The sequence below is a fragment of the Myotis yumanensis genome, unplaced genomic scaffold, assembly GCF_028538775.1.
Source record: "Myotis yumanensis isolate MYYU_CA2020_CCGP unplaced genomic scaffold, mMyoYum1.0.hap1 SCAF_14, whole genome shotgun sequence".
In the NCBI taxonomy this organism is placed as follows: Eukaryota; Metazoa; Chordata; class Mammalia; order Chiroptera; family Vespertilionidae; genus Myotis; species Myotis yumanensis.
Genome location: NW_027223765.1, coordinates 24,941,200 through 24,953,728, shown reverse-complemented (window position 1 = coordinate 24,953,728; position 12,529 = coordinate 24,941,200). Strand labels below are relative to the sequence as shown.

The window sequence follows — 12,529 nt, the reverse complement described above, 5'->3', positions numbered from 1 at the left end:
AGAGCCGTGGTCTGCTGACCACGGTTTTAGTAGAAAAGAAGTCATCCATGTTCATTGTTCACAAATTAGAAAACACAGAGAGGAAGGTCACTCAGAGAACCATTACTGACACGTTGGTATTTCCAAATGCGTGTGTGTGTGTGTGTATGTGTGTGTGTATGTGTGTATCAAATGGTTTATATACTTCATAACACCTTTCATGCCAATGCATATGTAACTATATCATCATTTTTAATAAAGTGTAAAGAACTTCTTTGTTCTAGAAGACATACTAAACCCCATTATAAGGCATTTATTTTGACTCAAATTTTCCCCTCTTGTAAATCATATTGCCATGAGAATCCTTGTATATTTATTTTTATGCCCAACTCTGATTGTTCTCTGAGATAAATTCCTAGACATAGACTTGCTGGGTCAAAAATATTTCATTCTTTCAGGTTAGTATAACTAAATGTTGGAAGAAAACATTTTTCTAGGTTGTAAGTAACACACTCTTTGTGGGGTCATACATATATTGAAGATGGAATGTGAGATACCTTTATTAAAACCTTGATTCAATTTATTAAAATTTGTCAAAAATAGGCATTAAAAAAAAAGCCTTAGATGGAAGAGAAGGCTTTCTTCACTGGTTTCCTAGTCCAGTGGTTTTTAAAGTGCAGTTCCTGGATCATAGCATCGGCATCACCTGGGCACTTGTTAGAAATGCAGATTCTCAGGCCCACCCCCAAACCAACTGAGTCAGAACCTCTAGTGTTGGGGCCAGCAAGCTGGTGATTCTGATGCTCGCTATAGTTTGAGAACTTGCCTAATCCACGTGGTCTGCCTCCCTCATCTGGTGTTCATTACCTCCTGCCTGAAGTTCTAGTCGTCTGGTCTAGAGATGCTGAATTGCTCCCAGAAGTTCTTTGAAAACATGAACTATGTTTGCTATTCCTTTGTGTACCCTACAGTGGTTCCGGGCCAAGAAATGCCCAATTGCGCTCTATGAACAGCAGGGTGCATAGATACCTGTCCTGTCAGATACTAAAACATTCCGTAAAGGGATAGTGGTGTTGATAGAAGATTAAGGAGCTAGATGAGCAGACCAAAAGAGAGTCAGAAAAAGACAATATCCAGGAGTTGTGATATCACAAAAAGGGAAATTTAAATTAAATGGAAAAAATAAATTCTATGGGTGTAAAAAAACCTCATGTGAAAAATAAGACAATAAAAATCCTAGAAGAAAATTTTGGAGCCTATACATAAACTCTTTTTTAAAAAAACACAGGAAGCTAGACTCTATAAATAAAGTTCAGTCTTATTTTCCTACATAAAAAATAAAAATTTTCCTTTACCAAAAACCCCCCCAAAGAAACAATAAACATAAAATAATTGGTTAAAAATTGCAACACATATGATAGACAAGGTAGTCGTATTATCTTTATAATAAATTTAACCTAATATACTGAATGTTATGTCCAGTGCAAATAGCAGTGAACATTCCTCTCCACACAAAAGGGTGCTGGATATTAAAGATCTTAGTAAACACATTTTTCAAGGAAAAGAAGGCTTTATTTGTTTAGGAAAAATACTAAAAAGTAGCTACCAAGATAGTTCATGCCATATTCACAAGTGTGATGATTCAGGCAAATAACATCAAGTGGAACCGCTGTCCACTCCCCAGCAAAGCCTGCATCTCCCCATGGCCAAATTCATCCTTCTATCAAGAATGAGCTCAGATGTTTCCATCTCCTTCAAGCTTCCCTGATGACTTCTATCCCCCAACTAAAAGCAATATCCCCATTTTGGGAATCCTTGCTCTCTTGTTATATAGTTATTTAGGCTCTTGTCTTAGTTCCCCTCTGAAATCTAAGCTTCCAGTGGCAGGATCATGCCTAAGGCATCATTGTGAGCTAATACCATTCCTCTGCAGAGCATGTTAACTTTGCTGAAATCATAATGTATGAGTAACAAATGAGGGCATGATTGCTGATATCAGTGGAACTTTTCCCCTAGCTAACAGTAATATACAATGTCCTTCGCTAAGAGTTTACTACCAAGAATGAGTATTAATATTGTTTTAGGGATTTATTTATAGCACCAAGCCTTTTCCCTGCTCCCATCACCACATATCTGCCAGATGAATGGTCTGGCATGGTAACAGACAGATAGCAGGTTCTCTGTAAATTGACACTAATTCTAATTTGTTGCATCTTTTCACGTTTTAAAGAACTTATAGAAATTACTAATTTTCTCTAATGCATAAACAGAAGGGATAGTGGCAAACAAATATTGTGCATTCACATCAAAACGATCCAAGCGGTTTATGAGTCAAAAGTAGTGGTTTCAACATGTCAGTAATCAAAGATAAACCACTGTGTTGGAATCACTGTAATTATTTTGAGACATTCTTTTCTGTCAAGATGAAAAACACAGTAGTGCAAGGTTAAATGCCTGTCAGTCATCCCTACACTTAGCAGCTTAGAGTTTGAAGAGCTTAAGCAAAGGAGTTCCTAAGGGTTCCGTAAACCGTGTTGCCTTCTCTGGTGTGTATCAGTCACATTGTTTAGTAGAGATTAAATAGTTATTACCAAAGTTCACTGGAAGAATTGAGGGGTAACAATTTTCAAAAAGCCAAGCATATCAATACACCAAAGGAATCTTAATTGGCAGAGAGATGTTGAAGTAGTATCTGTTTTAAGTACTTCTGTGACAATATCCAGTTTGGATCTATAAAACAAGTCTTTTAACAAATATAATTTACCAAGGACTTGTGTCATTCTGCTGATGAGTTCTCTCTAGAAGTATAGCTAAATTCTCAAACATAAAAAAAAAAATTAAACTTCATATGCTCCCTTGGTTCATAGTCTGGTTACTAAGAAATAAATTGACAGAATTTTCTTTTCTAAGTGTGATGAGAAGGAAGACAAAGGTCATCTTCTGTCCTTACTGAGTAGTGATGGGCCTGAATGGTTACTATAGTAACACCATCTGCTGTCTGTGTAATGAGAACTCATAGCCGAAACCAGTTTGGCTCAGTGGATGGAGCGTAGGCCTGCAGACTGAAGGGTCCCAGGTTCGATTCCGGTCAAGGGCATGTACCTGGGTTGCGGGCACATCCCTGGTGGGAGATGTGCAGGAGGCAGCTGATCAATGTTTCTCTCTCATCGATGTTTCTAACTCTCTATCCCTCTCTCTTCCTCTCTGTGGAAAATCAATAAAATATATTTAAAAAAAAAAAAAAAAAAGAGAACTCATATCCAATTCCCCACCTCAGGTCACTCCTTTCAAAGCATCCTCCTTATTGTTTGTTAAAGGTGATCTTTTCTGATTTGCTTAGAAACCAGTGGTATCCTAATCCGGAGGGGAAAGATCAAGCTCCTTAACCTGGCATACAAGATTCTCCATGGCCTTGGCCCAGGTTTGCTTATCCCTTCCTCACACCTTATATTCCAGCAGCATCAACATTCTTGATAGTTCCATGCATATACTCAGTTATTTCATACCTCTGAGCTTTCACGCTGCTTGATCCTTTCTAGAGAATACTTCCCCCTCCTGACCAATTGGTAACTCTGCTCATCTTTTCATTTATTCATTAAATGATTATTTTAAAAATACTATGTGCCAGCCTATGTGTTAGATTCTGAGAATACTACAGTGAATGAGATCTTGTGCTGCCCTCACAGGTACAGGAAATGACAAAGCTTCCCCTCCTCTGTGAAGCCTTCCCCAGGCTGCACCCCAGAGTGGACCTCTGCCCTCCACTTGGCTCACTCACAGTACGTGTTGTCTTCATCACAATGCCCTGACTACACTGGGAGCTCATTAAGACAGGGACCTTGTTTTCATCATCACTCTGTAACATCTGGCTTATCATATGTGCTTTATAAACACTTGTAGGGAAGAAGGGGGTGAGGAAAAATCAGGGTGCAGTTTGATAACTGAGGCTTCGCACACAGAGATGGGAATAAGCTAGAAAAAGGCCACACATTGTGCAGAGAGCTCCTAGTAAAACAGTGGAAAATGCTTGCACCCCTGACAATGTCATGTTTATGCCTGCCATTCCCTTGGAAGAGATTGCTTTTGGTCATACAATTAAAAAATGTTTAAATGACAGTTTATCATCCAATGCTAGACATTATCATAGTTGGCTTTTGGATTTCAAAAAGTAGAAACTAAGAAATAAGGCTTTATTCTTGGAGTGCGGCCATCTCATATATGGAGACTGACGATGCTAAAGAAATTTCGGCTTTGTTTTCAGACCCAATCTCTTCCAATAACTGCCTGACCTTCAGCGTGACGGTCCCCTCAGCCTGACTGAATGCGCCTGTTTCTACAGGAGTGAGGTGGACAGACCTCCCTTCAAAGAAACCTGTAAAACTGACAGTAAGCTCTGCTGGGCCACCACTGGGTCATCCTCAGAGACAGAGGGTCACTGACAACAACAACAAATAGTTCTTCTTTGAGAATCCCAGGTCCCTGGCCAGACACAGCCTCTGTTGGCCTCAGTTTCCTCCGCTGGAAAATTAGGAGGCTGGACTGAAATATCCGTGAGAGCCCTACGCGTCCTGTTTCTCGGATGGCCCACTGAGTCAGCAAGTATCACTGTAGTTGGGAATGAAGAAACTTACTCACCCAGAGAGGTGCCACCCAGGACGCTCTCCAAACACCTGACCAGCGACTCAGTATCACTGCGCTGCCAAGACAAGACAGATTCACTTCCCTGTAGAAGAGAAGGCTATTTAATGACGTGAAAAATGTTCTTGCCACATTTAGGCAAAACTAAACACAGAAAAATCTGGTTGCAAAATTATTTTACAGTATGATTCCCCCCCCTTTTTTTTAAAAAAGAAAAACATCTCTCCAGCCCCATCTCTCTCTCTCCCTCTCTCTCCTCCTCTCCCTTTTCCTCTCCCTCTCCCTCTCCCCTTTCTCCCTTATTCTCTCTCTCTCTGACGGGAAGAACATACACTAAAATGGTAACAGTGGCTTTGACTATAAGGTGGGATTATGGGTGATCTTTATTTTATCCTTTGTGCGCTCATGCCTTTTCTAAATTTTAATAATAAACAATATGACTTATTTAACTTATAAAATGCTAAATGCAATTAGAGTGGATTAAAATACACAGTTTTATGCAATCGATAATCTACTCACTACAGTAGGAACCAAGTGAATATTTTTTCCTAGAGAGAGTTTCCACCAGCTCTTCCTTGGAAATGCATGGTCTTCAAGGAGTCATAAATCTAAGACCTGCCTCAACGGAGGTTATTTACCTTAACCCTCAGTAAGAGTCAGGCACCCCCATGAGTCTGACTGTATTTGATAACAAACATTACCTTTAATACCTTTATTTACCCAGGAGGCCGGAAATATTCAAAACAGCATCACAATGCTCTGGGAAAATGGAATCTCTTAATTACTTTCACGTCTGTGGTTATTCTGAGAGAAATTAATAATTTATGGCTCACCTGCTCCATTTCAAAACAAGCAATACAGTTTCTATTGCAGTAATTTTGGATTTTAGAAAAAAATGTACTGTAGTATAATAAACCACTCAAAGCCGTATCTGAATATGTTAGGTTTTGTTTTATAACAGCTGGTGGGGTTCGGGCAGCCACTTCTCACGCATGGGGTAAAACCAGTGTCACTTCACGTTCCACATGTACAGGAAAGGCCATGATGAGGAAGGCATGCCGGGTCACGGCTGGTCAGGGAGGCCAAAGGCACGAGTTGCAGACCCTGGTGCCCAGCCCAGGAACAGGGAGGCAGGGACCAGGCACAGAAACAGAAGAAAAGCAGGTCTCTCCCTGCTCCTGAACCGTGTAGTCTCCAAACGTAACCGGGACAGCCTGGAGCCAGGGAGGAGCTTAGCAGAGACACCCGCTGCTGCAGGGAAAGCAAAGCACACCCCAGCATGTGCAGTGATGATACCAACCAGGTGAGCCGGGTTCTGAGCCGGCTCTCCCACCGAACGTGCTGGCCTCTGCCAAGCAGCTCGGCTTCCTGGGTCTTAGTTTCTGCATCTGCAGACCTACATGGTCAGGGAGCCTTCCTGCTCTGACACCCTGTTCTTCAGGCTAAAGAGCGAGAGGACAGAGTGTGGTAGGTTGTTTTCAAGGATGGCTACAGCAATCCCTCCCATCCCTGTGCTCCTATCTCTCACCAGAGGTAGGTCCCTTTCCCCACTGAGTTGGCCCTGCAACTTGCCTTGGGCCACAGAATGCAGCAGAAGGGGTGCCGAGTGACCTCTGTAACTAGGCCTTCAAGAGACCATGTGGCTTCCATTTCTACTCTCTGGAAGGCAAGGACTACATAAGGAAGTGCAGGCTATCCTACTGGAGGGATCAGGGCGAGAGGCCCCGGATCGTGAGAAGCCACATGGAGGAAAACAGAGCCCCCAGCCAACAGCCAGCACCACCTGTCAGACATGTAAGTGAGGCACCTTGGACCCCAAGCTCTCAGCTAAACACAGCCACGTGAGTGACTTTAAACAGTATCACGTGGAGAAGAACTGTCTCATGAATCCAGACAATTCTCAGAATCATGAAAAAGAATAAATCATTGTTTGAAGCCACTCAGTTTTGGGGTGTTTTGTTACACAGTAAACGATAACTGAGACACTGAACAAATTGAAGTCCCTGACCAACATTTTTCTATTTTTATGTCCCCAGTGCCCAGCACGGCCCCTGGCACATGACAAATGCTGAGTCTGTGCAGGCCTCTTCCAGCTTCTGTGATTGGCAAGGAGGTAAAACAAGAATGGCACCAACTCTTTGGGCTGCAGCCTCTCGCTAGACGGGTTCTCCCCTACTCAGAGTTCAGCAAAGTGGAGGAGAACATTCTACTTCTTAATTCTGTAGCCTTGGTCAGTCCATTAGCCTCTGCAGGCCTAGGTCTCTTTAATTGTAAAGTGAGGGGAATAATGGCCTCTACCTCACACAGGGCTCTTATGAGAAGCAACTGAAATAAAGATCCTTTGGTACATTGTATGGCTTGTTGAAAACACCTAATGAATGGAATCAGAGGGTTGGATAGGATAGAAGATGGGATGGGAAAGGGACAGACACAAAAAAATTAAAAAGTTCCAGTCACTGTGCCTGCTGCTGAGCATGGAGATGCTCAATAAGCAGTTGAGTTGAGTCAATGCAACAGAAACAGCAAGAACCAGAGACAGGGCTGTAGGGAGCACCTGCTGGCTGGCACATGTCAGTAACATCTTCCTAACACCGAGGTTAGGAAACGCTGTACAGGGGTGTGGGAGGGAACAACTAATTCTAATAATATAGAATGAATGATTCAGTGAATGAATGAAAGTTAGATTCACTAACTTTTATTAAGGTCTTCTATGTGCCATGTTGTGCCAACTCACATGTATTCATTTATTTAAACTCTACCAGGCGTGGAGTTTTTCTCCCCATTTAACAGTTGAGAAAACTGAGGCACAAACAGGTTCCATAATATGACTAAGGTCATGCAACTAGTAAGAGGTGGAACAGGCAGTGAGTCTCCAGAGCCTGAACTCTTCTTAGCCACTAAACACACATATTGTGGAAGGCAGGGCTCCTAAGCCAGAGGAGCTCATGATATTGTTGAAACAAACAGGGTACGCACTCCAGAAGGAGGCTTAAGAACAATGCCTTGGTATACATGAAATATAATGCAGCCTGGATACAAAACACAGCTAGAGAGGCCTGGGTGGGAAGGCTGGGTTCTTCATCAAAAGCTTCCAAATGCAGCCCTAACCGGTTAGGAAACGCTGTACAGGGGTGCACAGATTCAGCATAATCCCTTCACCTTTTTCACCTAGTCCCCCAGTGCCCCTCTCCTCTGACAGCAGTTAGTCTGTTCTCTTAATCTATGGTCTGTTTCTATTTTGTTTGTTAGTTGATTTTGTCAGGAGGAGCAGATTCCGATGGGGCTGGGATATTAGTTCACTGTGGACATGCTCAGTCCAGGACGTCTACTAGCAGTCCACATGGCCCCACTCTGGGCAGCCTGGATGTGTGTCTGAGAGTGAGAGAGAGAGAGAGCGAGCTGAAGAATGGAAGACAGGTATTTGGGAGTTGACAATCCATAGATGCTATTTAAGTACGTGAGCCTGTGTGAGATGCCCATGCAGGTGCGACTGGGTCTGTTTTGTTCACCACCATAAATCCAGTGCCTAGAACACTCGAATACATGGTGTATCATTGATCCAAGCAACAACCCATCTACCTCCTTTTCTGCAAGTTGCTTTACTAAGCTATTGTCCACTGTCCTTCAAACCACATCCGCAGACAGCCCTGAAAAATGTTGTAAGTTCCAGAAACCAAAACACCGAGGGGACCTTATCCATTTCCTACTCAGGTGAACCTTCCACAACTCGGTCAGATCTCCTTAGAAGCCACGCCCTTGCTTATCTGCAATCATACTTCGTGGGAAGTCAGAGAACGCATCTTAGCACAAAGCCATCAGACAGAGCTGACGGCCGCTTCGTGGGGGCGGCCCTGAACTCGGGAAACTGGCCTCTGACTCCTGTCGCACTGCCAACGGAGGCCTCTGCCAGGAGCAAAGGCTACAGTGTGTGTCGTGATGGAGCAGAGCCACATCTGTGAAACTCAGGCTGTACGCAGCCCCCTGGCTCCCATCACAGTGAACACCTCTGTCACCGAATTCAGAGTCACTGAGACGTGACTGCCAATGTGTCCATTGCTAACACCTTGTTTACTCTGCATTAAAACCGCTAACTGCAGCTGTCTCTCATTAATGCCCCAGGCACAGCCGTCAGTATCTGGGGGGCTACTTTAGGGGTTCTAAGACATTCCTATGTGTCCAATACAGAATGCTTAAGGCATTTTGGGCTACAGGGTGGACGTGTGAAGGCTGATAGAGTGGCCCCACGATGTCCACCCAGAACACGGGCGATGGGTTTGAGAAGCTGGTGAGTCTGGTACCCCCCCTGCTGCAATAGCTCAGGGGTTCCCACAGTGGGGGCCTTGCCTCCCATCAATCCCCGCCTCCCGACAGTTCAATTGCTCTCGATTAACTGCTTATCTCCTTACATGCCTCGTGCCCACCAGTCGAGGGAAGACAATCCTGCAATTCACGGAAGGTTTGCCAGGAATAAACGGAGAAGATTTTCGTGTTCCAAAGGCAGCCCTCACGACGCACCCGTATTTGTTGCAGATCACTACTGCTGACTCCAGTCTAGCTCTGTTCCTGTTTTAAACACCAAACACTCTCACTCGGGCACTCACTTCTTGACTGAAATGTCAGACCCGATGGCCTGAAGTCCCTACCTCACGGTCTCCTTCTTTCTCCACCCTCACCTTCTGCCTCACCATCACCCTCGGCCTCATTTGAATTCCAGCCAGAGTCTCATTTGATGCTGCTCAGCACCCATCAAAATGTTGTTCAAGAATTACATGAAGTGATGCGGCTGTGGCAGCCGAGAGTTGTGCTGCTTAGATACCTGTCTTCAAGAGTGAGCCTGCTGCAGGCTGCGTAGAGGGCTGACGGCCTCCAGCTGCTGCGTCTTAGGATCCAATGCAGTGTCCACGCCAGGGCCACACTCCTCCCAGGCGGCTCCCGGCCAGTGTGAGCACGATGGGGATAAAAGAGCCAGGACGTTCCTGCCCAGTGAGGACTTCCCTCCTTTCTATGGACCGGGACACATTTTCAGAATCACACCCCAGTCAGAGGCCTCATCCAATCCTTCCTTCCTTCCATCCTTGTCCTCAAGTATGCAGACTGGCATCGGGGCTTGAGGTCTCTAGCCTACCTCACAGGCATTTCTCTCATTTCTGATTCTGTCTTGTTATCGGCTTCCCAGAGGCTCTGAACTGACACATCATGTAAAGTACTGGGCACAGAATGAAGGCTCCGGAAATGTTAGCCGTTATTGTTATAATAATTACAATTTGATTGAACTGATGACCCCACCCCCAGAGGACACGCTGAGCAGCATCTACTCTCCTGAGGCCTGAGCCGGGTCCCGGGCAGTGGGGGCCTTGCCTGGACCGCATCCATTTCTCTGCCCTGTGGCACCAGTCCTTGCAGATCATTCCTGCTTTTCCTAATGCTTCACTGTGCAGAGAATTTCAAAACCCCTGGAGGATTTGGGAGAAACATATTGAAAACTTCAGCATTAGCTGGGAAAATGGGCCTCTGCAGCCCTTTATCTCAGCAAGAACAAACATCCTGGGCTTAGGAGCCTGAAGGCAAGCATCGGTCAAGGCCACACTCACTAAGCAGCCTTTCTTGAGGGAGTTCTGTGGCAAGTCATTACGGTCCAGCTAGAATGGAGACTGCTGGTGCTTGTGGGCGGGGAAATGATGCTCAAGGCAGTAAGGGGAAGGCGGAAGGGTCTACCCATCAGTCTGCAGCCCTAAAACATGTCCATCAGAGCACACGACACCCTGCCAGTGGCAGGTCCCATGGATACCGCTGGGAACCCTGTTATGATGACAGCCACAAACTGCATGCCCCTGAGGTCTCAGAGGCTGGTTCCAATTCAGTGACCACAGACCTCACAGAAAAGCTACCACCATTATGACAATGGCCAGGATAGAGGCGTTATTGACGTTCTACTTATTGCAGCAAAGACGCAGCTGACAGTCAGCAGCAATTTGCTACTTAATAAAACTGTTTTGGAGACAGTGCTGCTGAAAAGATGGTCACAGGTGGCACAAGGGACCAGCAATCAATCCCAGCGAAGCCCACAGCTATTTTCCTTTTAGAAGGCTCTTCTTTCATCAAAATAAAAACTGTGAGACTTTTGGCCCATCTGAAGGAAGGGGAATCCACTTTGATCTGAATACTCACCTAAGAGCCACGAGTGTGATGATCACCTAAGTCAGTGGTCGGAAAACTGCGGCTCGCAAGCCACATGCGGCTCTTTGGCCCCTTGAGTGTGGCTCTTCCACAAAATACCAGGTGCGGGCACGCACATACAGTGTGATTGAAACTTCGTGGCCCATGCGCAGAAGTTGGTATTTTGTGGAAGAGCCACACTCAAGAGGCCAAAGAGCCGCATGTGGCTCGAGAGCCGCAGTTTGAGTGAGGAGAAAGCAGGTGACCTTGGGCAATTTATGCTCAGATACTTCATTTTCTTCTGACCTAAGTCATGCATGTCAAATTCAAAGGGTAACACGGGCCAAATAAATGAGGCACGTGGCCCGAGGGCCGCGAGTTGGACATGCTTGACCTAAGTGGACCCTGGCATACTCAGGGGTGAAGGGCAAAACGGAGGAGAGCGGAGAAGAGGTGAACCCCAGAGACGGCCACAGGGTTCTCTCAGTTCACCAAGCCAACAGTGACTGGGTCTCGGCACAGTTTTGTCACTGTAATTTGTGTGTTGCTAATAAAATAATCTAAAAAAGCCAGGGTTGACCCCATCACCACCTCACAGCCAGCACCTTTGAGGAGGGAAGGTACATCTAATTACGAGGAAAAACAAATGGGGTTGTAATTACCTGTCTCTAATACAACTTTATTATGAGTTCCACTCCAGGGGGATATACCTTCTGTACTAGAAAAAGCACTGCTTTAGGAACGTGCCAGATCTGGCCCTGAAGCATGGTTCTGACCCTTCCCAGACTGTGTGGCCCCGGACAAGTTACTTCTCTCAGAAATTCAGTTTCCTCATCTGGAAAAAGGGATCAGAACAATGACCCAACAGGATTTTGTGAGACAAAATACCATCATGGATGTGAGAGAGCTTAGCATCTCATCACAGCAGGTTTATTAAAAATCAACCACTGCCTATCACATCACATGTGACAGGTGCACAGCCCAGAGAGCAACATTGCTGCCCTAGCTTTATCTCCGGCCCTAAGAAACAAGAAGGGTTATTTCTTATACTACAGCTGTAAAATCTCTCTTTAACATTGAAGAATTTTGGCAGTATCATGAAAAGGCCATAAGATGGCTGGATAACTTCATCGTAATAACAGCAAATTCTGGAGACTATTCTAAGTACATGACACCGATAACTCCATTTAATCCTCAAAGCTACTCTATGAAGTTGGAACCACTATTCTCCCATTTTACAGATTAGAACATGGAGGCACAGTGAAGGTTAGTAACTTGCATAAGGTCGCATAACCTGCAAGTGGCAAAGGCTAGACTCATACAGGCAGTTTGATTTCCAACCCCATGTTCCCACAAGAATGCCAAAGATGGGACTTCCAGGGTGGCTAGCAAGGCTCTACTTCTTGACAGGGGTGGCGTTTGCCATCTATTTGATTCGTGTGATTTTCTGAGCCGGTTTTATTTTATTATAAAACATTTTTAAGTAATAAGATTAATAACTAAAATGTTACCTCTTGATGCTTTGGGCAAAAGTTGAGTGTACATGTTACGTATCATGAGTTTTGCCACCACAGGCACCGAAGGATGGCTCTGTAATTATGCAGTGACATCTGTCCAGCTGTTTTGGATGGTGGCACAGAAGCAAATGGAAACTGCACTGTACTATGTGGAAGGAGGTGCTGCTGTTCACCAGAGTCCAGTGGAAAAAATGCAGAAACGGAATAAAGCAAGTGGTTTGATTTTGGCATTAATTTCT

The 12,529-nt window shown here is 44.8% G+C and overlaps 1 protein-coding gene across 4 annotated transcripts in view; it reads right to left on the bottom strand.

Annotated features, from left to right (window-relative positions):
- Nucleotides 1-12,529, bottom strand: part of NEK11 (NIMA related kinase 11) — a 150,973-nt gene that overhangs the window by 38,372 nt on the left and 100,072 nt on the right. For all 4 annotated transcript variants that reach the window (XM_070433390.1, XM_070433391.1, XM_070433394.1 and 1 more), the window contains one exon: nucleotides 4,615-4,702. In XM_070433390.1, the coding sequence (XP_070289491.1) occupies nucleotides 4,615-4,702 (88 nt within the window). The remainder of the gene's footprint in view (nucleotides 1-4,614; nucleotides 4,703-12,529) is intronic.